This window comes from Xiphias gladius, chromosome 14 (genome assembly GCF_016859285.1).
Source record: "Xiphias gladius isolate SHS-SW01 ecotype Sanya breed wild chromosome 14, ASM1685928v1, whole genome shotgun sequence".
Classification (NCBI taxonomy): domain Eukaryota; kingdom Metazoa; phylum Chordata; class Actinopteri; order Istiophoriformes; family Xiphiidae; genus Xiphias; species Xiphias gladius.
Window position 1 is genome coordinate 26,449,712 of NC_053413.1, and position 26,918 is coordinate 26,476,629.

Consider the following 26,918-nt stretch of genomic DNA (forward strand, 5'->3'; position numbering starts at 1 on the left):
GATGAAACTGTCCAGAAGTACTGAACTGAACCCCATCCTGTCCCTAGTTTGGTAAATATATTTGTTTGCATTACGACTCTTTGTCTTCTCAAAACATGGCCAAACAATAGCAATGACGTCAACGCCTGCATCCAAAGGGATTAGTTACTTATACACTGATTTGTAGTTTGTATTGTATTTATCTGTGTATGGTGAGGAAGTATTTCTATTAGTCATATTCTGCAATTTATATTGTAAAAAGAGTGAATCACACAGAATCAAACTGCTCCTCTTCCTGGCATGAATCGAATCCTGATAACCCTCCCTCTTCTTCCTGCTCTCAAACACAGTGAACTTTACTCTGTCCATATATTTCCTTGTTCCTTCCCCTTCAGATCTACAGTTTGAAGATGGGTGGAACCAACATGTGGTGAAGTGCAAGAGCTGACAGGCCCCGTTCACTGCAGAAACAGATGTTGTTAAGATCAGAGCTCAAACTAGTTTCGGATCTAAGAAAGTGAAACTCAGACAGTCGTTGCCACTGAGAGGTGAAATGGCGCAGAAAGGAGTTCAGCTGGACCTGGAAACCTTTTCCTGTTTGATCTGTCTGGATCTACTGAAGGATCCGGTGGCTGTTCCCTGTGGACACAGCTACTGCATGAACTGTATTAAAAGCTTCTGGGATGAAGAGGATGAGAAGAAAATCCACAGCTGCCCTCAGTGTAGGCAGACCTTCACACCGAGGCCTGTCCTGGTGAAAAACACCATGTTAGCAGCTTTGGTGGAGGAGCTGAAGAAAACGGGACTCCAAGCTGCTCCTGCTGATCCCGGCTATGCTGGACCTGAAGATGTGGCCTGTGATGTCTGCACTGTGAGAAAACTGAAAGCTCTGAAATCCTGTTTGGTGTGTCTGGCATCTTACTGTGAGACACACCTACAGCCCCATTTTAAATCACCTACATTTGAAAAACACAAGCTGGTGGACCCCTCCAAGAAGCTCCAGGAGAACATCTGCTCTCGTCATGATGAATTGATGAAGATGTTCTGCCGCACTGATCAGCAGTGTATCTGTTATCTCTGCTCTGTGGATGAACATAAAGGCCACGACGCAGTCTCAGCTGCTGCAGAAAGGACTGAGAGGCAGAGAGAGCTGGAGCTGAGTCGACAACAAATCCAGCAGAGAATCCAGGACAGAGAGAGAGATGTGAAGGTGCTTCAACAGGAGGCGGAGGCCATCAATCGCTCTGCTGATAAAGCAGTGGAGGACAGTGAGAAGATCTTCACTGAGCTGATCCGTCTCATCGAGAAAAGAAGCTCTGGTGTGAAGCAGCAGATCAGATCCCAGCAGAAAACTGAAGTGAGTCGAGTCAAAGAGTTTCAGGAGAAGCTGGAGCAGGAGATCAATGAGCTGAAGAGGAAAGAAGCTGAGCTGAAGCAGCTCTCACACACAGAAGATCACAACCAGTTTCTACGCAACTACCCCTCATTGTCAGGACTCAGTCAATCTACAGACTCATCCAGCATCAATATCCGTCCTCTGAGGTACTTTGAAGATGTGACAGCAGCTGTGTCAGAGGTCAGAGATAAACTACAGGACATTCTGACTGAGAAATGGATGAAGATCTCATTGACAGAGGCTGAGATGGATGTTCCTCCATCACATCCACAACCGGAGCCCAAGACCAGAGCTGGATTCTTAAAATATTCACAGGAAATCACACTGGATCCAAACACAGCACACACACGTCTGTTATTATCTGAGGGAAACAGAAAAGCAACATTAATGAGTCAGCGACAGTCTTATCCTAGTCACCCAGAAAGATTCACTAAATGTTTTCAGGTCCTGAGTAGAGAGAGTCTGATTGGACGTTGTTACTGGGAGGTGGAGTGGAGAAGAAGAGTTTATGTAGCAGTCGCATACAAGAATATCAGTGGAGCAGAAAGATTGGATGAATGTGTATTCGGACTAAATAACAAATCTTGGGCATTAAATTGTGACCAAATGGGTTATACGTTCTGGTATAACAGCATCAAGACTCCAGTCTCAGGTCCTCAGTCCTCCAGAGTAGGAGTGTACCTGGATCACAGTGCAGGTATTCTGTCCTTCTACAGTGTCTCTGAAACCATGACTCTACTCCACAGAGTCCAGACCACATTCACTCAGCCTCTCTATGCTGGACTATGGTTTAGTGGATATAAAGGAAACAATGCTGAGTTCTGTGAACTCAAATAGAAAGAAGTCATTTAAGGGACAGTTGGTCAAAATCTGTGTTTTAGTTCATCCGTTTATTTGGTCTCCATGTTTGTTGCTAAAAGCTCATTGCTGTTGTGCCTCTGCGCTGCATGGAGATCACCTGTCAATCAAACATTATGGGTGGTACTTTGGCATCTTCTCCTTTATCGTCCTGTTGATGTTTGACTTTCTTTAGGTGGAGCTGGAGCCTCGGAGGAGATCACTGCTCATGATGATTTTTGTTTACGTAAACTTATGTTTCTCCACGTGAAAATGTAAACTTCTCTCTTCTCTAAATGTTTGTTGAATATTTGTACTGATGTATTTGTATGTTGTTGTTTCTCTTCCGCTGCATGAGCCTGAACAGACAAATCACCAGACCTTCCTTTATCTGAGATATTTAGTTCTCACTGTGAAAAGAAAGAAAGCTATAATTACGTTTACATTAATGCGTTTGTCAGATCAAATGTTGTCTTTGCACAAATCGGCTTACAAAGAAGATGCTCTGATGTATTATAAAACTGTATTCATTGTGGTTATAGTCAATAAGGAGATACTTCATTATTTATACTGAACTGTCAACAAAGAAATGCATCTAAAACAGTCATGATTAAGGTTCCTGACAACATCAAAGATAAAGTTAATCCAACTGTTATAAAAAGAAATAATTTTTTATTATAATGTCAGTAATTATATTTGAAAATGTGCATTCAGATAAATCAGAATAAACATATTCAATTGAACCAAAGTTGGCTGAAATACAAGAAGTCACAGAGAATCACATCTTGAATTTGATAGGATTCATATTTTCCACCTTATAACGTTATTCATATGCCCATATGTAGAGGCAGTGAAAGAGGTATTGATTGCTGTCATCTTTCCAACTGTCCAATGATGGAAGTTATATACACATTTCTACTTTACTCCACTACATTTTAGAGGGGAACATTGTTCTTTTTTCTCCGCTACACGTCTTTCACAGCTGTAGTTACTTTGCAGAGTCAGATTAATGATACAGATCACAGTCAAGAAATAAATTGTGATGTATCATCGTAGGTAATACAAGATTCAAAAACTACCCAGAAGTATATGAAGTCATTAAAATTAGTCCCACCTTTAGCAGCTGCAACATTAAAGTGATGTTTACACATGAATGCGTCAGTGATTAAAATCCAATAATCTAATATACATAATTCTGAAAGGAGCCATTCTGCATAATGAGTTCTTTTACATTTGATACTTTACCAATATGTTTTGATGATGCTTATACTTTTGCACCTTTACTTAAATAAAACTCTGAAAGAAATCACTTTTACTTGCAACAGAGTATTTCTATAAGCAGCATATAGAAACATAATGCACGGTTAGCATTGATCATAGATTTCACAAATTGTGTCTCAATTGGTGTGTTGACAGTAGAAATCTCTTATTTACAAACCATTTTTCCTGAAGCCTGCAGGGATGAAACTGTCCAGAAGTACTGAACTGAACCCCATCCTGTCCCTAGTTTGGTAAATATATTTGTTTGCATTACGACTCTTTGTCTTCTCAAAACATGGCCAAACAATAGCAATGACGTCAACGCCTGCATCCAAAGGGATTAGTTACTTATACACTGATTTGTAGTTTGTATTGTATTTATCTGTGTATGGTGAGTAAGTATTTCTATTAGTCATATTCTGCAATTTATATTGTAAAAAGAGTGAATCACACAGAATCAAACTGCTCCTCTTCCTGGAATGAATCGAATCCTGATAACCCTCCCTCTTCTTCCTGCTCTCAAACACAGTGAACTTTACTCTGTCCATATATTTCCTTGTTCCTTCCCCTTCAGATCTACAGTTTGAAGATGGGTGGAACCAACATGTGGTGAAGTGCAAGAGCTGACAGGCCCCGTTCACTGCAGAAACAGATGTTGTTAAGATCAGAGCTCAGACTAGTTTCGGGTCTAAGAAAGTGAAACTCAGACAGTCGTTGCTACTGAGAGGTGAAATGGCGCAGAAAGGAGTTCAGCTGGACCTGGAAACCTTTTCCTGTTCGATCTGTCTGGATCTACTGAAGGATCCGGTGACTGTTCCCTGTGGACACAGCTACTGCATGAACTGTATTAAAAGCTTCTGGGATGAAGAGGATGAGAAGAAAATCCACAGCTGCCCTCAGTGTAGGCAGACCTTCACACCGAGGCCTGTCCTGGTGAAAAACACCATGTTAGCAGCTTTGGTGGAGGAGCTGAAGAAAACGGGACTCCAAGCTGCTCCTGCTGATCCCGGCTATGCTGGACCTGAAGATGTGGCCTGTGATGTCTGCACTGTGAGAAAACTGAAAGCTCTGAAATCCTGTTTGGTGTGTCTGGCATCTTACTGTGAGACACACCTACAGCCCCATTTTAAATCACCTACATTTGAAAAACACAAGCTGGTGGACCCCTCCAAGAAGCTCCAGGAGAACATCTGCTCTCGTCATGATGAATTGATGAAGATGTTCTGCCGCACTGATCAGCAGTGTATCTGTTATCTCTGCTCTGTGGATGAACATAAAGGCCACGACACAGTCTCAGCTGCTGCAGAAAGGACTGAGAGGCAGAGAGAGCTGGAGCTGAGTCGACAACAAATCCAGCAGAGAATCCAGGACAGAGAGAGAGATGTGAAGGTGCTTCAACGGGAGGCGGAGATCATCAATCGCTCTGCTGATAAAGCAGTGGAGGACAGTGAGAAGATCTTCACTGAGCTGATCCGTCTCATCGAGAAAAGAAGCTCTGGTGTGAAGCAGCGGATCAGATCCCAGCAGAAAACTGAAGTGAGTCAAGTCAAAGAGCTTCAGGAGAAGCTGGAGCAGGAGATCAATGAGCTGAAGAGGAAAGACGCTGAGCTGAAGCAGCTCTCACACACAGAGGATCACAACCAGTTTCTACGCAACTACCCCTCATTGTCAGGACTCAGTCAATCTACAGACTCATCCAGCATCAATATCCGTCCTCTGAGGTACTTTGAAGATGTGACAGCAGCTGTGTCAGAGGTCAGAGATAAACTACAGGACATTCTGACTGAGAAATGGACAAACATCTTAATGACAGTGACTGAAGTGGATGTTTTGCTGCCACAACCGGAGCCCAAGACCAGAGCTGAATTCTTAAAATATTCACAGGAAATCACACTGGATCCAAACACAGCACACACACGTCTGTTATTATCTGAGGGCAACAGAAAAGCAACATTAATGAAACAACATCAGTCTTATCCTAGTCACCCAGACAGATTCACTACATGGTGTCAGGTCCTGAGCAGAGAGAGTCTGATTGGACGTTGTTACTGGGAGGTGGAAAAAGGCGGGGGTGGAGTTTCAGTAATGGTTGCATACAAAGACAATAACTCTGTAAATGAAAAATGTGGAGATAATGACAAGTCTTGGGCCTTAGAATTTTACAAAAATCGTTATGACCTCAGACATAACAATATCAAAACTTCCATCTCAGGTCCTCATTCCTCCAGAGTAGGAGTGTACCTGGATCACAGTGCAGGTATTCTGTCCTTCTACAGTGTCTCTGAAACCATGACTCTACTCCACAGAGTCCAGACCACATTTACACAGCCTCTCTATGCTGGACTTTGGCTTTACTGGCCAGTTGGAGCCAATGCTGAGTTCTGTAAATTCCAGTAGAAAAAAAAGTAATTTAAGAGGCAGTTGGTCAACATCTTTATCTTAATTTATCAGTTTATTTGGTCTCCATGTTTGTTGCTAAAAGCTCATTGCTGTTGTGCCTCTGCGCTGCATGGAGATCACCTGTCAATCAAACATTATGGGTGGTACTTTGGCATCTTCTCCTTTATCGTCCTGTTGATGTTTGACTTTCTTTAGGTGGAGCTGGAGCCTCGGAGGAGATCACTGCTCATGATGATTTTTGTTTACGTAAACTTATGTTTCTCCACGTGAAAATGTAAACTTCTCTCTTCTCTAAATGTTTGTTGAATATTTGTACTGATGTATTTGTATGTTGTTGTTTCTCTTCCGCTGCATGAGCCTGAACAGACAAATCACCAGTCCTTCCTTTATCTGAGATATTTAGTTCTCACTGTGAAAAGAAAGAAAGCTATAATTACGTTTACATTAATGCGTTTGTCAGATCAAATGTTGTCTTTGCACAAATCGGCTTACAAAGAAGATGCTCTGATGTATTATAAAACTGTATTCATTGTGGTTATAGTCAATAAGGAGATACTTCATTATTTATACTGAACTGTCAACAAAGAAATGCATCTAAAACAGTCATGATTAAGGTTCCTGACAACATCAAAGATAAAGTTAATCCAACTGTTATAAAAAGAAATAATTTTTTATTATAATGTCAGTAATTATATTTGAAAATGTGCATTCAGATAAATCAGAATAAACATATTCAATTGAACCAAAGTTGGCTGAAATACAAGAAGTCACAGAGAATCACATCTTGAATTTGATAGGATTCATATTTTCCACCTTATCTTATAACGTTATTCATATGCCCATATGTAGAGGCAGTGAAAGAGGTATTGATTGCTGTCATCTTTCCAACTGTCCAATGATGGAAGTTATATACACATTTCTACTTTACTCCACTACATTTTAGAGGGGAACATTGTTCTTTTTTCTCCGCTACACGTCTTTCACAGCTGTAGTTACTTTGCAGAGTCAGATTAATGATACAGATCACAGTCAAGAAATAAATTGTGATGTATCATCGTAGGTAATACAAGATTCAAAAACTACCCAGAAGTATATGAAGTCATTAAAATTAGTCCCACCTTTAGCAGCTGCAACATTAAAGTGATGTTTACACATGAATGCGTCAGTGATTAAAATCCAATAATCTAATATACATAATTCTGAAAGGAGCCATTCTGCATAATGAGTTCTTTTACATTTGATACTTTACCAATATGTTTTGATGATGCTTATACTTTTGCACCTTTACTTAAATAAAACTCTGAAAGAAATCACTTTTACTTGCAACAGAGTATTTCTATAAGCAGCATATAGAAACATAATGCACGGTTAGCATTGATCATAGATTTCACAAATTGTGTCTCAATTGGTGTGTTGACGGTAGAAATCTCTTATTTACAAACCATTTTTCCTGAAGCCTGCAGGGATGAAACTGTCCAGAAGTACTGAACTGAACCCCATCCTGTCCCTAGTTTGGTAAATATATTTGTTTGCATTACGACTCTTTGTCTTCTCAAAACATGGCCAAACAATAGCAATGACGTCAACGCCTGCATCCAAAGGGATTAGTTACTTATACACTGATTTGTAGTTTGTATTGTATTTATCTGTGTATGGTGAGTAAGTATTTCTATTAGTCATATTCTGCAATTTATATTGTAAAAAGAGTGAATCACACAGAATCAAACTGCTCCTCTTCCTGGAATGAATCGAATCCTGATAACCCTCCCTCTTCTTCCTGCTCTCAAACACAGTGAACTTTACTCTGTCCATATATTTCCTTGTTCCTTCCCCTTCAGATCTACAGTTTGAAGATGGGTGGAACCAACATGTGGTGAAGTGCAAGAGCTGACAGGCCCCGTTCACTGCAGAAACAGATGTTGTTAAGATCAGAGCTCAAACTAGTTTCGGTTCTAAGAAAGTGAAACTCAGACAGTCGTTGCCACTGAGAGGTGAAATGGCGCAGAAAGGAGTTCAGCTGGACCTGGAAACCTTTTCCTGTGCGATCTGTCTGGATCTACTGAAGGATCCGGTGGCTGTTCCCTGTGGACACAGCTACTGCATGAACTGTATTAAAAGCTTCTGGGATGAAGAGGATGAGAAGAAAATCCACAGCTGCCCTCAGTGTAGGCAGACCTTCACACCGAGGCCTGTCCTGGTGAAAAACACCATGTTAGCAGCTTTGGTGGAGGAGCTGAAGAAAACTGGACTCCAAGCTGCTCCTGCTGATCCCGGCTATGCTGGACCTGAAGATGTGGCCTGTGATGTCTGCACTGTGAGAAAACTGAAAGCTCTGAAATCCTGCTTGGTGTGTCTGGCATCTTACTGTGAGACACACCTACAGCCCCATTTTAAATCACCTACATTTGAAAAACACAAGCTGTTGGACCCCTCCAAGAAGCTCCAGGAGAACATCTGCTCTCGTCATGATGAATTGATGAAGATGTTCTGCCGCACTGATCAGCAGTGTATCTGTTATCTCTGCTCTGTGGATGAACATAAAGGCCACGACACAGTCTCAGCTGCTGCAGAAAGGACTGAGAGGCAGAGAGAGCTGGAGCTGAGTCGACAACAAATCCAGCAGAGAATCCAGGACAGAGAGAGAGATGTGAAGGTGCTTCAACAGGAGGCGGAGGCCATCAATCGCTCTGCTGATAAAGCAGTGGAGGATAGTGAGAAGATCTTCACTGAGCTGATCCATCTCATCGAGAAAAGAAGCTCTGGTGTGAAGCAGCGGATCAGATCCCAGCAGAAAACTGAAGTGAGTCAAGTCAAAGAGCTTCAGGAGAAGCTGGAGCAGGAGATCAATGAGCTGAAGAGGAAAGACGCTGAGCTGAAGCAGCTCTCACACACAGAGGATCACAACCAGTTTCTACGCAACTACCCCTCATTGTCAGGACTCAGTCAATCTACAGACTCATCCAGCATCAATATCCGTCCTCTGAGGTACTTTGAAGACGTGACAGCAGCTGTGTCAGAGGTCAGAGATAAACTACAGGACATTCTGACTGAGAAATGGACAAACATCTTAATGACAGTGACTGGAGTGGATGTTTTGCTGCCACAACCGGAGCCCAAGACCAGAGCTGGATTCTTAAAATATTCACAGGAAATCACACTGGATCCAAACACAGCACACACAGGTCTGTTATTATCTGAGGGAAACAGAAAAGCAACATTAATGAAACAACATCAGTCTTATCCTAGTCACCCAGAAAGATTCACTAAATATTTTCAGGTCCTGAGTAGAGAGAGTCTGATTGGACGTTGTTACTGGGAGGTGGAGTGGAGAAGAAGAGTTTATGTAGCAGTCGCATACAAGGATATAAGGAGAACGGGGAGATCGGATGAATGTGTATTTGGATTCAATAACAAATCTTGGACATTAAATTGTGACCAAATGGGTTATACGTTCTGGTATAACAGCATCAAGACTCCAGTCTCAGGTCCTCAGTCCTCCAGAGTAGGAGTGTACCTGGATCACAGTGCAGGTATTCTGTCCTTCTACAGTGTCTCTGAAACCATGACTCTCCTCCACAGAGTCCAGACCACATTCACTCAGCCTCTCTATGCTGGACTGTGGTTTAGTGGATATAAAGGAACCAATGCTGAGTTCTGTGAACTCAAATAGAAAGAAGTCATTTAAGGGACAGTTGGTCAAAATCTGTGTTTTAGTTCATCCGTTTATTTGGTCTCCATGTTTGTTGCTAAAAGTTCATTGCTGTTGTGCTTCTGCGCTGCACGGAGATCACCTGTCAATCAAACATTATGGGTGGTACTTTGGCATCTTCTCCTTTATCGTCCTGTTGATGTTTGACTTTCTTTAGGTGGAGCTGGAGCCTCGGAGGAGATCACTGCTCATGATGATTTTTGTTTACGTAAACTTATGTTTCTCCACGTGAAAATGTAAACTTCTCTCTTCTCTAAATGTTTGTTGAATATTTGTATTGATGTATTTGTATGTTGTTGTTTCTCTTCCGCTGCATGAACCTGAACAGACAAATCACCAGACCTTACTTTATCTGAGATATTTAGTTCTCACTGTGAAAAGAAAGAAAGCTATAATTACATTTATATTAATGCGTTTGTCAGATCAAATGTTGTCTTTGCACAAATCGGCTTACAAAGAAGATGCTCTGATGTATTATAAAACTGTATTCATCGTGGTTATAGTCAATAAGGAGATACTTCATTATTTATACTGAACTGTCAACAAAGAAATGCATCTAAAACAGTCATGATTAAGGTTCCTGACAACATCAAAGATAAAGTTAATCCAACTGTTATAAAAAGAAATAAGTTTTTATTATAATGTCAGTAATTATATTTGAAAATGTGCATTCAGTTAAATCAGAATAAACATATTCAATTGAACCAAAGTTGGCTGAAATACAAGAATTCACAGAGAATCACATCTTGAATTTGACAGGATTCATATTTTCCACCTTATCTTATAACGTTATTCATATGCCCATATGTAGAGGCAGTGAAAGAGGTATTGATTGCTGTCATCTTTCCAACTGTCCAATGATGGAAGTTATATACACATTTCTACTTTACTCTACTACATTTTAGAGGGGAACATTGTTCTTTTTTCTCCGCTACACGTCTTTCACAGCTGTAGTTACTTTGCAGAGTCAGATTAATGATACAGATCACAGTCAAGAAATAAATTGTGATGTATCATCGTAGGTAATACAAGATTCAAAAACTACCCAGAAGTATATGAAGTCATTAAAATTAGTCCCACCTTTAGCAGCTGCAACATTAAAGTGATGTTTACACATGAATGCGTCAGTGATTAAAATCCAATAATCTAATATACATAATTCTGAAAGGAGCCATTCTGCATAATGAGTTCTTTTACATTTGATACTTTACCAATATGTTTTGATGATGCTTATACTTTTGCACCTTTACTTAAATAAAACTCTGAAAGAAATCACTTTTACTTGCAACAGAGTATTTCTATAAGCAGCATATAGAAACATAATGCACGGTTAGCATTGATCATAGATTTCTAAATTGTGTCTCAATTGGTGTGTTGACGGTAGAAATCTCTTATTTACAAACCATTTTTGCTGAAGCCTGCAGGGATGAAACTGTCCAGAAGTACTGAACTGAACCCCATCCTGTCCCTAGTTTGGTAAATATATTTGTTTGCATTACGACTCTTTGTCTTCTCAAAACATGGCCAAACAATAGCAATGACGTCAACGCCTGCATCCAAAGGGATTAGTTACTTATACACTGATTTGTAGTTTGTATTGTAGTTATCTGTGTATGGTGAGTAAGTATTTCTATTAGTCATATTCTGCAATTTATATTGTAAAAAGAGTGAATCACACAGAATCAAACTGCTCCTCTTCCTGGAATGAATCGAATCCTGATAACCCTCCCTCTTCTTCCTGCTCTCAAACACAGTGAACTTTACTCTGTCCATATATTTCCTTGTTCCTTCCCCTTCAGATCTACAGTTTGAAGATGGGTGGAACCAACATGTGGTGAAGTGCAAGAGCTGACAGGCCCCGTTCACTGCAGAAACAGATGTTGTTAAGATCAGAGCTCAAACTAGTTTCGGTTCTAAGAAAGTGAAACTCAGACAGTCGTTGCTACTGAGAGGTGAAATGGCGCAGAAAGGAGTTCAGCTGGACCTGGAAACCTTTTCCTGTGCGATCTGTCTGGATCTACTGAAGGATCCGGTGGCTGTTCCCTGTGGACACAGCTACTGCATGAACTGTATTAAAAGCTTCTGGGATGAAGAGGATGAGAAGAAAATCCACAGCTGCCCTCAGTGTAGGCAGACCTTGACACCGAGGCCTGTCCTGGTGAAAAACACCATGTTAGCAGCTTTGGTGGAGGAGCTGAAGAAAACTGGACTCCAAGCTGCTCCTGCTGATCCCGGCTATGCTGGACCTGAAGATGTGGCCTGTGATGTCTGCACTGTGAGAAAACTGAAAGCTGTCAAGTCCTGTTTGATTTGTCTTGTCTCTTACTGTGACAAGCACCTCCAACCTCATTATGAGTCTCCAGCCTTTGAAAATCACAAGCTGGTGGACCCCTCCAAGAAGCTCCAGGAGAACATCTGCTCTCGTCATGATGAATTGATGAAGATGTTCTGCCGCACTGATCAGCAGTGTATCTGTTATCTCTGCTCTGTGGATGAACATAAAGGCCACGACACAGTCTCAGCTGCTGCAGAAAGGACTGAGAGGCAGAGAGAGCTGGAGCTGAGTCGACAACAAATCCAGCAGAGAATCCAGGACAGAGAGAGAGATGTGAAGGTGCTTCAACAGGAGGCGGAGGCCATCAATCGCTCTGCTGATAAAGCAGTGGAGGATAGTGAGAAGATCTTCACTGAGCTGATCCGTCTCATCGAGAAAAGAAGCTCTGGTGTGAAGCAGCAGATCAGATCCCAGCAGAAAACTGAAGTGAGTCAAGTCAAAGAGCTTCAGGAGAAGCTGGAGCAGGAGATCAATGAGCTGAAGAGGAAAGACGCTGAGCTGAAGCAGCTCTCACACACAGAGGATCACAACCAGTTTCTACGCAACTACCCCTCATTGTCAGGATTCAGTCAATCTACAGACTCATCCAGCATCAATATCCGTCCTCTGAGGTACTTTGAAGATGTGACAGCAGCTGTGTCAGGGGTCAGAGATAAACTACAGGACATTCTCACTGAGAAATGGATGAAGATCTCATTGACAGAGGCTGAGATGGATGTTCCTCCATCACATCCACAACCGGAGCCCAAGACCAGAGCTGGATTCTTAAAATATTCACAGGAAATCACACTGGATCCAAACACAGCACACACACGTCTGTTATTATCTGAGGGAAACAGAAAAGCAACATTAATGAGTCAGCGACAGTCTTGTCCTAGTCACCCAGACAGATTCATTAGATGGCGTCAGGTCCTGAGTAAAGAGAGTCTGATTGGACGTTGTTACTGGGAGGTGGAGTGGAGAAGAAGAGTTTTTGTAGCAGTCGCATACAAGAATATCAGTGGAGCAGAAAGATTGGATGAATGTGTATTCGGACTAAATAACAAATCTTGGGCATTAAATTGTGACCAAATGGGTTATACGTTCTGGTATAACAGCATCAAGACTCCAGTCTCAGGTCCTCAGTCCTCCAGAGTAGGAGTGTACCTGGATCACAGTGCAGGTATTCTGTCCTTCTACAGTGTCTCTGAAACCATGACTCTACTCCACAGAGTCCAGACCACATTCACTCAGCCTCTCTATGCTGGACTTTGGCTTTACTGGCAAGTTGGAGCCAATGCTGAGTTCTGTAAATTCCAGTAGAAAAAAAAGTAATTTAAGAGGCAGTTGGTCAAAATCTGTGTTTTAGTTCATCCGTTTATTTGGTCTCCATGTTTGTTGCTAAAAGCTCATTGCTGTTGTGCTTCTGCGCTGCATGGAGATCACCTGTCAATCAAACATTATAGATGGTACTTTGGCATCTTCTCCTTTATCGTCCTGTTGATGTTTGACTTTCTTTAGGTGGAGCTGGAGCCTCGGAGGAGATCACTGCTCATGATGATTTTTGTTTACGTAAACTTATGTTTCTCCACGTGAAAATGTAAACTTCTCTCTTCTCTAAATGTTTGTTGAATATTTGTACTGATGTATTTGTATGTTGTTGTTTCTCTTCCGCTGCATGAACCTGAACAGACAAATCACCAGACCTTCCTTTATCTGAGATATTTAGTTCTCACTGTGAAAAGAAAGAAAGCTATAATTACATTTATATTAATGCGTTTGTCAGATCAAATGTTGTCTTTGCACAAATCGGCTTACAAAGAAGATGCTCTGATGTATTATAAAACTGTATTCATCGTGGTTATAGTCAATAAGGAGATACTTCATTATTTATACTGAACTGTCAACAAAGAAATGCATCTAAAACAGTCATGATTAAGGTTCCTGACAACATCAAAGATAAAGTTAATCCAACTGTTATAAAAAGAAATAATTTTTTATTATAATGTCAGTAATTATATTTGAAAATGTGCATTCAGATAAATCAGAATAAACATATTCAATTGAACCAAAGTTGGCTGAAATACAAGAAGTCACAGAGAATCACATCTTGAATTTGATAGGATTCATATTTTCCACCTTATAACGTTATTCATATGCCCATATGTAGAGACAGTGAAAGAGGTATTGATTGCTGTCATCTTTCCAACTGTCCAATGATGGAAGTTATATACACATTTCTACTTTACTCTACTACATTTTAGAGGGGAACATTGTTCTTTTTTCTCCGCTACACGTCTTTCACAGCTGTAGTTACTTTGCAGAGTCAGATTAATGATACAGATCACAGTCAAGAAATAAATTGTGATGTATCATCGTAGGTAATACAAGATTCAAAAACTACCCAGAAGTATATGAAGTCATTAAAATTAGTCCCACCTTTAGCAGCTGCAACATTAAAGTGATGTTTACACATGAATGCGTCAGTGATTAAAATCCAATAATCTAATATACATAATTCTGAAAGGAGCCATTCTGCATAATGAGTTCTTTTACATTTGATACTTTACCAATATGTTTTGATGATGCTTATATTTTTGCACCTTTACTTAAATAAAACTCTGAAAGAAATCACTTTTACGTGCAACAGAGAATACACTGTGGCCTTGCTTCTTTTACTCAAATAAAGGATCTGAGTACTTCTTCTACCACTGCTGACTGAGACCGAGATCCGTTCTTGGTGCGTGTGGGACGAGGGACAAAATCCACAGCCCTCATCCTGTGTAGAAAATGCCAATAAATAAAAGCATATGTTGATATGGTGAGCTAATATGAAGCTTCAGGAGCATGAGTTATAAATCAAGTATTTATATTCTAAAGCTGTTGCCTTTTGTCAAGAAATGCTTACATGCTCACAACGTATGAGCCATGACAGCCCCTTTGGTCCTCTGGCGTTAGTCTTTTGGTTTTACCTGGGAGCCGGACCAAACCTTTCAGTGAAGCAGCTTTTAGTTATCATGCCCTGAGCCACTGGGACAGTCTGCCTGAGGATCTTAGAGCTGCTGAAAGTGTTGATATCCTTTATTTAGATGGTTTTATGGCCATGATTTATTTTGTTTTATTTTTGTTTTAAAACGTTTTTAATTTCATCTTATCTATAGTTATTTCTATTTTTTTTAATGTTTTATCTATTTTATAGTTTTTAAATCTATTTTATAATCACTTTCATTGGTTTTATCATCTTAAAATAATTTCTCATATCCATTAGTTGCAATTTTTTCAGTTTAATGCGTACATGTCTGCATTTGTACTGTCTAATTATCAGCAGTCAGTCATGTGTAAAGCACTTTGCATTGCGTCAACCTCCGTGAAAGATGCTGTGCAATTAAAGGCTGATTGATTGATCGATCTCTTGTATTGCAAGGGAAGCATCGTTTCTCTTCCCCGAGAGAGAATTTTGCGCAAAAAGACTGTAACTATGCAAAAAATACCCACTTGATTAGGCTGTATTGTTGTGGTATTAACAGGAGAAATTAATTTATCAATGGACAGGCCTAACTCTTTCAACACGCACACAAGGCCAAGTATTTAAACAGATGCCAAAAAAACAGTATTATTATGAGTAGTGTTATTATTATATTTGTGATCATAGAGTCACAAAGTAGTATTGCATATTCACAATATATATAGTACCAGTGGTTGGGTTTCATTACTGTCTCCAACCCAGTGCAATCAAGGTGAAGTCAATAGTAAAAACCCACCTATTTCAACACACGGCCGGTAGACACACCGTGAAGCAGTAGGGGGCGGTAATGCGCCTAAAGCGCTGCTTACCGAGCGCCAAGAAGCATCAAGAGGAAGACGTCCAGCCGGAACCCTCGTGTGGTGGTGGTGGTGGTGCGGGCGCGGCAGTGAGGCAGGGGCAAGCTCACCGAAAAAGAGAGCAAAAACGCGGTTATTTCGGAGGAGTCAGCTCACCGAATAAGTAAGTAAAAGTCGCCCGCTGTGCCCTCCGTCTGTCGTTATTCAGGTATCATGAATGTCTGTGCTTTCAGCTGTTACTAGCTAATGTCAAGACCAAAGTTTGGTTAGCCGGTTGCTAGCCGACGCTAGCATGGTTTGTCTCGGATCAGCGAAACGCCACAGTTCAGCAGCTCGTGTTTAGTTTATTTTACTTTAGTTAAGTTACTTTTTGGTATCGTTGTGTATCGCTTGAGACCTGCTTTATCACTCAGTGTCTTTACCAGACAGCTGGCTAACTACTGTGTGGTACAGGCGGGCTATGCTAACCTACCTGTACGACTTTAACATCCGTTAAGTTGATGTTATGAAACAGTCACCGGATAAACTGACATTACAGCTTAACAATAATGTCCCTTCTGCGTGGCCCGGTTATATTTTAGGATTAGTAAAAAAATCCTCATTTATTGCACATTGTTACATTTCTTTATTTTAACATAACAACGCACGTTAAATGTTCAGTTTATTTCAGGTACATCTAGCTAAAACTAATAGTGTTTAATGCAGCAGTCCTAACATTATAGAAAAAAGGTTATGATGCTGAGTTTTTATTGTTAGAGAGCTGTTAATTCAACTTAATGGTCATTTTGGAGGCTGCAGTTTGTGATGCTGTTGAGATTTTTCATGTTCTACTGAGAGGTGTGTTTTGTTTTTTTACTTTTTTAAAAACACCTCACATCCTTATGTAGGACTGCAAGTGACTATTATTTTTAAGATTGATTAATAATAATTTTCTTACTGAACCGATTAATCGCTAGGTTGAGAATAATCCAGAAAATGGTGAAAAATGTCCTTCACAATTTCGTTTGCTAAAGTTAGAAATGCTTGTTTTGTCTGATTTTAAAGTCCAAAACACACTTATACTTACTTTACTGTTACATAAGAAAAACAAAACAAAAGAACCAGATCCTCTCAATTGTGAATCTTGAACTAGGTTATTATTATTATTATTATTATTATTAATTATTATTTATTTAAATTTCAGCTTGAAAAATGGTAAACAATTTATTCTCAAAATGGTTAGTGAATAATATTTGCTCATACACGGAGTAGTTACCTAATCCTTTCAGCTCTATTGGTATTAAGTGACATTATACTAAACTCTGTGTAAAAATCTGAGGGTTCAAGTTACCTTGCTCTTTGGCGAAGGTGCAGAAAAAAATACACAATTTTAGACCCAACATATGTGAAATATACACATCTTTAATTTCATTAAAATGTGATCTTTTGCTATTTGGTTGTCCATTGTCGTCGTCTTCCATAGTGCGTAATATTTGCAATTTTATTAAAATACTGATTTCCTTATAATTAATATACCCATCAGTCTGCAACAACTGATAAAAGGCCATGTTATGTTTTGCCAGCGGTTTTGTTGCCAAACAACCTAAACAGACCTTAAATTACTAGCTGGTTAATCAATTGCTAAATTCATAATTACTAGACAACTTTTATAATTTTTTTTTCCCAGTAATTTTTAAAGAAAAAATACCATTCGCTCCTCTAGCTTCACAAATGAGAGGCATTGCTGCTGTAATTGTCATTTATGACAATAAGTTGAATATCTATGGGTTTTAGACTGTTTGGTCAAAAATAGCCATTTATTTTTCACTTGTGACATTTCATAGACTAAACAATAAATGGAGAAAATAATTGGCAGTGTAATCGATACTGAGAATAACATTTTTTAATGGAGTTTAATACGATGTCCTCTCATAAATTTGAACAAGATCCAAATGGGTCTAATGACCGAGGGTGTCATACGTCGTCCATATTTTAAAGCCCTCTGAGACAAAGTTTTGATTTGTGATACATAAATAATGTAAGCTTAACTTTCCTCTCTTATTTTAAGGTTGTCATGGCCTCCTACACTTGCATCAGCTGTCGAGTGGCTTTCGCAGATGGCGAGGTGCAGCGAGCACACTACAAAACCGACTGGCACCGCTACAACCTGAAGCGCAAGGTGGCCGACATGCCACCTGTCACTGCTGAAAACTTCCAGGAGCGCGTCCTGGCGCAGAGGGCCGCTGCCGAACAGCATCTGGATGACGCAGCGGTCACAGAGGCCTGCACCGTCTGCAACAAGAAGTTCTCCAGTGCCAACGCCTACCAGAACCACCTGCATTCCCGCAGACACCAGCAGGCCGAGAGTCAGGCCCTGCTCGCTGCCCAGAGGAAAGTGGAGAGGATGAACGAGAAGAACCTGGAAAAAGGACTTGGCGACGAGAAGGTGGACCACGATGCCAGGAACGAGGCCCTGCAGCAAGCCCTGAAAGAGCAGCACAGATCAAGCCTGGCCAAGCAAGAGAAGGCCCAGACATCACAAGGAGCGACGAAGCAGAGGACAGAGAGGCCGGACAAACCTCCCCGGATGATGTGGCTGGAGGAGCAAGCCAAGAGACGAGAGAGAGAAGAGGGAGCCGAAGCTCAGGAAGGTGAGGAGGAGAGATCAAACCACTGTGGACATCACTGAGTACACCTCTTACTGTTGTGACCTTTTTTTTTTTTTTTTTAATTACAAATGACCGAAACTCTGACCGTTCCAATAATCCAAACTTGTATTAGACACTGCCCAGTGTATTTGTCTTACAGTGAAAGCACAGTCTGCTTGTTTCAAGATATTTTTATTAGTCTTTTATTACTGTCAATACTTTCTTACCCATCTTGTCTGCGGCATTAAACCCCAAACACATTGGTTCCTACTGAATACATAATCTTTTAAAAATGACTCGTAAATATATATTTCCATTTTTATTTTAAAACGGCTCAGTAATTTTCAAAAACAGTTGGACACAGTAGTTTTTCAGTCAATCATAAGGTAGTAGCTCATTTGTGGCGGACTGTTTTCAGCGGCCGGTTAATCCATCCATTTGGTGCTGTAGTGAGTATTTGGGGCAGCAGGATGGTGTGTGTGTGGGACTCCGTCCAAAAAAAAACTACAGTGTGTGATGGAGCGTGACAGTGTGGCTCACAGATGTGTTTTTAATAGTATTTGTACAATAGTGGAGCTCTGTGGCACAGACGAATAAGATATTTCAGGCTTCGATACACACACAGTATTTGTTGGTTTTTGTCTTTTCATGGAATTTGTTAACAAGAAGAAAAAATTTACACAACAGTCTTCATGTTTGGAAAACTCAAACTCCCAACAACTCATTTTGTTAGTTTTTAACTACAGCTTGCTTGGAATCATTCATTTGTATAACAGACTTTTATAAAGAGAATGATAGCAAGATATAATCACATTGGAACAAATGATTCCAGAAAAATTATATTTAATCATATTTATTTACCCTAATATATAATTAAGGTAAATAAACTCCCTTCAGTTGTAAGATAAATGTACAGAAGTTCAAGTTGTTCTACTTAGTTTGTGGTGTTAAAATGTTCCCATGAAAATTTTCCAGAAGAGTGGGAGGATGTTGACGAGGAAGACGACGACGACGACGATGATGAGATGGAGGAGGATGAAGATGAAGAGGAGACAATGGACCAGGAGGAAGGAGACTTGGCGGCTCTGTCTGACCCCCAGCCAGCTTCCCTGCCAGGCTCCATCCCCATCAGCGACTGCCTGTTCTGCTCACATCACTCAAAGTCACTCATGAAGAACGTCACCCACATGACCAAGGTCCACAGCTTCTTCATCCCTGATGTGGAGTTCCTTGTCGACCTCAAGGGCCTCGTCCGTTACCTCGGTGAGTTTGGTACAAGTTCCTCGGCCACTTGGTCTCAGGTTCGGGTTTATTGTCCTTTCCACACGCGTGCTTGACACACAAAACGTCGTTCCTTGTGGACCTCGGTGCAGCATAGAAACAGACATACAAACACCAGACAGTCTTACGGGTAAAAGTGAGCAGTCTGACATTAGCAGCAACAACTTGGATGTAAACAAGGTCCAGTGTATTTTCTCCTCTTGTAGCAAACTTGACATGTTGGTGGAATTTTGGCAAAACAGTCTTTTAAATTATCACGATTGAGGGTGTGCTTGATTGGTTGTGCCGTTTGTCGATCGCTGACGCTGCTGTAAAGCTGTCGCAGGTGGACTACACACGATGACGACGACAGCGGTGAGCTCCCTCGGCACCTGGTAAACTTCAAACTCCACCAACGGTCCACCGCCACGAGTCCCACCGGGCGGCGATGATGTTTCAAGCAGTGAGTTGGTGTCCAGAGTGTCGCTGTGCAGCCACGTTTCAATGAAAACCGGGACGCAGCAGTTCTTCATTTCACGCTGGATAGTCAGTTGTACGAGCTCTGCCGGTCTCTGGAAAATCCTGGCTGCTGTAGCTGAGTTTTGATGCTTTTTTTTTTTTTTTTTTTTTTTTTTTAATAAACAGTTGAAGACACGTAACACGACAAACGCACTGAAATATTCGGGCCGTGAGAAGGCAGCTGTATCCGCACGCGCCCCCCTGGCAACCATTTCTTAGTTCTGACCCACTGCATTAAAAACCTTGTTATTGTGAAAACCAAATGTCCTCACAAGGAGGCAGGGAAAACATTGAATTGGGGGTTTATTTGAAGATAGATTACAACATCGCGGCAGGTGATTCTTATCCAAAGTTACTGCTCAGTCCGGCCCGTTACCGACTTGATGTTCCACGCCTGCTCACATGACGGTAGCTACACATTGTCACACATTCTCACACGGCTTGGTGTTATCCAGGACACGCGGTGAAAAGGATGTTTCGGCCCACGGTTTTACAGACTTGTCTGCATCTAACTTGTACCACGTCCTTCCTAAACTTCTTACCCATGCGCTCTTCAAGCTGCCGTAGGCCACCATCACCTGTTGTAAATAACAAAAAACATATCCACCTGTATTGTAGCACTTAAAAACAGAATAATAGCAAATATAAACCTAACCATAGCATGGTTGACCTATAAGACACGTTTCAATAGACATTAATTTTTTCATAAACTTAAAAAAATAATATTAGAACTCGTAAAACCTGTGATCACAACATAAGCAAATGACCAAATAACAAATATATGCTCTAATGGCTCTTACATGAATCGTTTTGGGAACTGTGCTTACTTGCTTTCTATTGGAGAATGAGATGAGAAGATGGATGCCACTCGTGTACCTGTGTATTAACAGTCGAGCTGGCGCTCATCAGTTTTTCTATCACTAACAGTCAACAGCAACATATTCTTTGAGGCTTAGCCTCAGAGGAGCTGTTAATCCCTCAGGAGAGCCGTGGAAGCTGAGCGCTAACAAATAATAACCATCGCTAAAGTGACACAGGGTCAAACTGCAACTGTCCGGTATGGTGGTAGATTATGGACAGAGAACCTCAGGAACACGTTTTCATCTTTACAGAGAAACTCTCGTGTATAGGAACCTCAGCTGTCTGCAGTCGGGGTAGACGGCACTGGCAGCCAACTTTTTGCACAATGCAATAAAGGACAAGACAAGACAGTGGTCCTGCAACAGATTCTGCCTCTTAAGAAAATGATGGCTTCGTGTTTTTGATGTGTACATTCAACTACGCGTTCATATTTATCGGAAAGCATTATACTTTAAAGAACTGATGCTGTTTTGTTTTTATGTCTGTGTGTGAGACAAAATAACAACAAGACCTACAGATTTATTCAACCAATCGCTCTGACTCAGTCTTTCTAAATGTCAGATTAAGGATTTTCGCAGCTGGACTAGAACCAGTATCCATAGACACATCCTGTGTGCAAAAGATGATTTGATGTTGCATGTGATTTATTTAGTTATTTTTTCATTTCTATTTTTTAAACTTTACAGCCAAATCTAATATTGTTTGTTTGTTTGTTTGTTTGTTTGTTGTTGTTTTTTCCCTCTTGTTAAAGGAGAAAAAGTTGGTGCCGGGAACGTGTGTTTATGGTGTAACGAGAAGGGGCGTTCGTTTTACTCGACAGAGGCGGTACAGAGTCACATGACAGACAAAAGCCACTGTAAACTCTTCACAGACGGCGATGCTGCTCTGGAGTTTGCAGACTTCTATGACTTCAGGTGATAAATTAATTTTTAGCAAATTAATAATCTGTGATCTGCTTTAACCCTGTTTAGTGACCCGTGGGGATACAGGAAATATACTTTCCCCTGCAGTTATAACAGCCTCTAATGGCAGCAGCTGCATCTCTGTCATTCTGATTCACACGTTCTTTTTTTTTTTTTTTTTTTTTTTTTTGCCAACAGGAGCAGCTACCCTGACAGAAAGGAGGGAGAGGATTCTGAAATGAACGAAGAGCTGCCCGACGACAAGAACTTGGAGTACGACGACGAAACGCTGGAGCTGAGTCTGCCGTCAGGTGACTTGACTTAAAAAATTCGTTTTTTAGAATCAGCAAAGGTCGACAGTGGATCACTATCAACCGTACAGAATGTGGGCCTCCTATGCAGGTCTTAAAAAATTGCATATAAAATGTGTCGGCAATTCGCGATGGGCTGAATTTAACTAAAATAACGCTAACTTTAAGTAATGTAAATAATTCTAAAAGTTCAGTTAGTGATTTCAGTGATTTTAATTTAAAATATTTTTTTAATTTTTTTTTTTTTTTTTTAGTGATTTTAAAGAAAACCAATCTTCTGTGGCATTTTAAGCAGCATTATTTAACTGATGAGTTATCAAAGTGAGTTGTCCACTGAGAAACAAATTGTTCAATGAAAAAAATACCAAACAGTCTTTGGTTCCAACCTCCATAATATGAGATTTGATTCTTTTTCTCTGCTTTTAGTAAAGCAGAGAAAAAGTTTTTTAAATTTATTATTTTTATTATTTATTATTTTTGGGGGTTTTGGACTGTCAGCCAGACAAAAACAAACAAGGTGAAGACATCGGAAATTGTGAGGGAAGTTTTCACTATATCCTGACATTTTAGAGATCATAAAATTGCTAATTGTAAGTCGCAGTCCTAAATGCAGCAGCATTCTGCAGTTTTATAGACATGAATTATAAGGCCCTGCCTCGTGTCTTTACCTTTGCTCTCTGATCACGTCAAAACACAGTAAGTACGATCTGTTCACCTTCAGATGTTCAGTCTAAGCTCAGCTAAACCAGTTTTAAACACCATGCAACTTTCAAATGGAAATAATACAAACGAAAAAAAAAATGGGGGCGATGGGGTCGGCCACGAGTAGAACAGTAGAATTTAACAATTAACAACTTTGCAGGCCGTTTCTGTGAGATCTGTGCTCTCATTCGCTTGTCCTGGTCATAGTGTGGCTTTTTATCGTCTGATGATGCGCTCACACTGTAACAGAACACGCCTCCTTGCTGTGTGTTTCTTCAGGTGCTAAGATCGGCCACCGCTCCCTCATGAGGTACTACAAACAGCGATTTGGAGTTCAGCGAGCGGTGGCTCTGACCCACAATAAGAACGCTGTTGGCAGAGTCCTGCGGCAGTACAAGGCCCTGGGCTGGGGAGGAGATGGAGGTAAGATTCAACCAGGACCACAAAACCTTGGAGTTGTTTTTTTGGGATCATTTGTTTTATATTTAACAGTTTGAAGAGAGAAACTGATTGAGGTTTTGTACCAGTCTGGGAATGTCTCCTGAACATTCAAACCCAGTTTCTGTTTCTGTTTCTGTTGTTTTTTTTTTCTCTATCATTTATCGAGCCGGGTCATCTTTACAGTTGTGAAGCACTTTTTTGACTTTGACCTGGGACGATGCCTTTTGAACAAGCCCCTGATCACACGGTGGCATAGCAGGCTATAATTGGAGGTGGTGTGAAGGCATTATAATACCACCACTGTCACCAGGAGCATCATAACAAATTGCTCTGAACAACTAGATCCAAAGGAGAAATATTAAGAGTTGAAACAATATAATTAAAAGTATGTTTAGTGCTCAAATATTTGAATTGTGTTTCTCAAATATAAACATTTGTGTAAATGTATCTCAGCCAAGGATAAGCTCTCACGCTAAAATCAAACCCTAATTTCCTCCGTTCACCTGATTCTGACCCTGCAGTATTGCCGTATCCCAGTTTTGATTTATTGTGTTTACTTAAGTGTTTTGGGAAAGGAAGACGCTCTTTATCCCTCCTTTTGAAAGTCCGACTCTTACCGTCATTGCCAGCTTCCGGTTTTCTTTTGCTAAGTTGTCTTTTGCTGCTAATTTGAGGATTTGATTTTATTCCATTCTGTATTGTGTTCTGCCAGTTTAAGTTTATTGATAATGCTATTTCCTTTTGTTTTTCGGTTCCAACAGCTTCCTCTTTCACCCATTATTTCTTGTGGCTTATTAGGTAGAGAGAGGCACCGTCACTACCAGGGTTAGCCATTTCTTAACCATGCTTCACATGAGGGCAATCCATGGGGACTATACATGTCCTGGAAAACCTGGACGAAATTTTACTTTCATCTTTCAGGTCTTGACAAACTCCTGGAAAATGATAAAATAGAGCAAGATAAGCTCAAAAACAACGCTGTGCAACGAACATCCCACTGATACAGTGACAACTGTATGTTGTAACCACTGAAAAAAAAAAACAGTCACCAGTGTTTCAAATACGGTGCATTCAGAAAGTATTCAGACCCCTTTAATCTTTTCACGTTATGTTGTAGCCTCATGATAAATGTGTGTCTGAACAATATACACTTTCTGAGATTGCTTTTGTTTTGTTCTTTTGTTTTATCTGTGATGACCTCTTCCCTCTACTCTGAACATTTGTGTTTCTCATGGAGTAAGTGAGCCAGTGTTGAATGGGCTCCCCCTTGTGTTTGCTTTTCGTTATGCCCATAACTGCAAGAGAACTGCTCATAAACACCATTATGACTCACTGCATGTACATGCATGCTGCCCCACCCTTCTCTATGTCCCTCTAGGAAACCGCTCCTTGCATCAGAAACAGAGAGACATGCAGTACGTACAGATGATGAAGTCAAAATGGATGCTGAAGATGGGCGTGAGCAACAACGCCACCAAGCAGAAGCACTTCAGAGTCCAAGTCATCTTCTAAGCTCGGGCTGGAGGCGGCCAGATGTGCCGTGAAACGTGACGTGGACCGGTCACGTCGTTGCCGTTTTCCAGCCGACAGGACTTTTGAGTACAGAATCAAGTACAGCTCCAGAAACTGTGGTTACATGCACCGTGGCAGAAAGAAGTATCAAACCTGTTGATCACCTGATATCAATGCTGTTTTGCGTTTAAAGTAAATGCAGCTCTGTTGATTTGAGATTTGATAACTGCAGCAAAAACCCTGAAAGGTAGAAATCTTTAGCAACTTTACTTCTAAGATTTCGATTATGAAGAGCAGTTATATCACTTTTTTTTTTTTTTTCAAATTTCCAACTTTCAGACATCTCTGTAATGTTTGCAGTAAAGCTGCTTGACATTGACTTGTGGTAGGGATCCACGTGGAAACTCTGACATCTCAGCAACCGAACTGCAAAAACAACCACTTGGGTGAAGATCAAGGGCATGAGTCACAGTTACCGAATTACTTTACAAGCTATGTGGATCATGTAGAGGCTACAGTATATCAATATTAAGGAGGTGGTCTTAACATTTTAGACTCTTCAGTTGCATAACACAATATTTTTTTTAGACTAATGAAAGGACTACATCTACATGATTCAGCATGCTCATAATACATCCAGCTAAATAAATTTATTTCATATTTCTTGGATACATGGCAGTCTTCCTTAAATGGAGTAAAATAATTGTTATTAACTATCTTACACTTCGTTTTCAGGTGGAAGAACCTGATTCGGCGCCAAAACTCTGCGGCTACGAGCCGCGTCCTAGACAGAATGTCCCTTAAATGTTTTGCTCTTTTGCGATTAAAACATTAGCAGGATTCAATGCGGACGGCGTGTTAACGTGGCTGAAACGGTGCAGCCACAGTATCTGTCCTGTGAGCGCTGTAATTCACATTAAACACAACAAGCCAAAATTTTGGTGTGGTGTTGACGGGGTTTAGGATTTGTGAGAAGGCTGCAAATCGTGTCACGTTGTCAACGGTACCCCGTAATTTGACGATTGGTCCCGTTTCCAGCTGATGAGCAGAATCCAAGTTATAGTAGAATTTTTCCAAACTCTTAAACACCAGGAGGAGGAAAAAGAAAAAGAGAAGAAGTTGGCTTGTTGAAATTGCTTGAACTTTTTTTGGATCCTTTGAAGGAATTACAGCAAACAAATACCAAAGATATGATTGAGGTTATCAAGAAACGGTGTCTTCATTATAGTTTGTCCAAGAGCAGCAACATAATCTTTCAGCTGTAAAATGTCCCGTGTACTACATGTCTGAAATATAAGCAAATTTAAGGATCTTTATCAGATATGTTTGTTTATGTATGTACATAACATATTAGCCAATATTGGTTTTTATTGGGTTTTTTTTGTTTTGTTTTTGTTTTTTTTTAAACTCCAAATACAACAAATGTCTAGCATACTTGTCCTTAAAAGTCCGGTATTGGTTGGGCTTTCATTAGCGCCTAAGCACTCTCAAATGAATATGCCTGCAGTTAGCGTTATGCTAACTATTGGATGTTAACATTAAAGGGCATTATGTAACACTTAGCACATTAGCTTATTAGCTATAATTAGCATGTTAACATTTGTGCCAACCCTGTGCATTCAGCCCTGTTACCTTGACATAGTAACATTAAGCATATTGGGGCCTCAACTAACGATAATATTTATAAGTGATCAACCTGCAGATTAATATTGTCTACAAAACATCAGAAAACGCTGACGAATGCCCATCACAGTATCTTGCGGCACCAGTCATCTTATGTCTTGTTTTGTCCGACCAACAGTCCAAAATATAAAAAATACTCAATTTCTTATACTTTAAGACCAAGGAAAAAAAAATCTCAGATTTAAGAAGCTAGAACCATCAAATCTCTTGCATTTTTACTTGAAAATGACTGAAACGATTGATTGATTATCCAAATAGTTGGTGATTAATTCACTTTCAGTTGACTAATCAACTAATCTTTGCAGCTCCGAAGCAGATTAGTATGGTAACCTTGCCATGTTAGCATGCTATGCTAGCATGCCAACATGGATGGGTCCAAAGAT

At 40.4% G+C, this 26,918-nt stretch overlaps 5 protein-coding genes across 6 annotated transcripts; all 5 read left to right on the forward strand.

The window, feature by feature from the left end:
- The first annotated feature begins 353 nt into the window (after positions 1–353).
- Positions 354–2,760, forward strand: LOC120798786 (tripartite motif-containing protein 16-like). Its single transcript, XM_040143422.1, has one exon. The coding sequence runs from the start codon at positions 533–535 to the stop codon at positions 2,210–2,212; it is 1,680 nt and encodes a 559-aa protein (XP_039999356.1). The 5' UTR covers positions 354–532; the 3' UTR covers positions 2,213–2,760.
- Positions 2,761–4,002: 1,242 nt separating this feature from the next.
- LOC120798783 (E3 ubiquitin/ISG15 ligase TRIM25-like) lies at positions 4,003–6,217 on the forward strand. Its single transcript, XM_040143415.1, has one exon. The coding sequence runs from the start codon at positions 4,205–4,207 to the stop codon at positions 5,867–5,869; it is 1,665 nt and encodes a 554-aa protein (XP_039999349.1). The 5' UTR covers positions 4,003–4,204; the 3' UTR covers positions 5,870–6,217.
- A 1,448-nt stretch (positions 6,218–7,665) lies between these two features.
- On the forward strand, positions 7,666–10,817 carry LOC120798749 (E3 ubiquitin/ISG15 ligase TRIM25-like). Its single transcript, XM_040143328.1, has one exon. The coding sequence runs from the start codon at positions 7,869–7,871 to the stop codon at positions 9,540–9,542; it is 1,674 nt and encodes a 557-aa protein (XP_039999262.1). The 5' UTR covers positions 7,666–7,868; the 3' UTR covers positions 9,543–10,817.
- A 518-nt stretch (positions 10,818–11,335) lies between these two features.
- Positions 11,336–13,229, forward strand: LOC120798814 (tripartite motif-containing protein 16-like). The gene has a single exon (XM_040143477.1). The coding sequence runs from the start codon at positions 11,539–11,541 to the stop codon at positions 13,216–13,218; it is 1,680 nt and encodes a 559-aa protein (XP_039999411.1). The 5' UTR covers positions 11,336–11,538; the 3' UTR covers positions 13,219–13,229.
- A 2,535-nt stretch (positions 13,230–15,764) lies between these two features.
- Positions 15,765–26,359, forward strand: znf622 (zinc finger protein 622). Of its 2 annotated transcripts, XM_040144293.1 has the most exons (7): positions 15,765–15,880; positions 17,765–18,347; positions 19,320–19,607; positions 21,736–21,898; positions 22,085–22,197; positions 23,179–23,322; positions 24,719–24,852. In XM_040144293.1, the coding sequence occupies exons 2-7, from the start codon at positions 17,771–17,773 to the stop codon at positions 24,850–24,852; spliced, it is 1,419 nt and encodes a 472-aa protein (XP_040000227.1). In that variant the 5' UTR covers positions 15,765–15,880; positions 17,765–17,770. The 2 variants fall into 2 exon arrangements, with proteins under 2 accessions (XP_040000227.1, XP_040000229.1); XM_040144295.1 differs by lacking the exon at positions 15,765–15,880 and having other exon boundaries at positions 17,771–18,347; positions 24,719–26,359.
- The last annotated feature ends 559 nt before the right edge of the window (positions 26,360–26,918 follow it).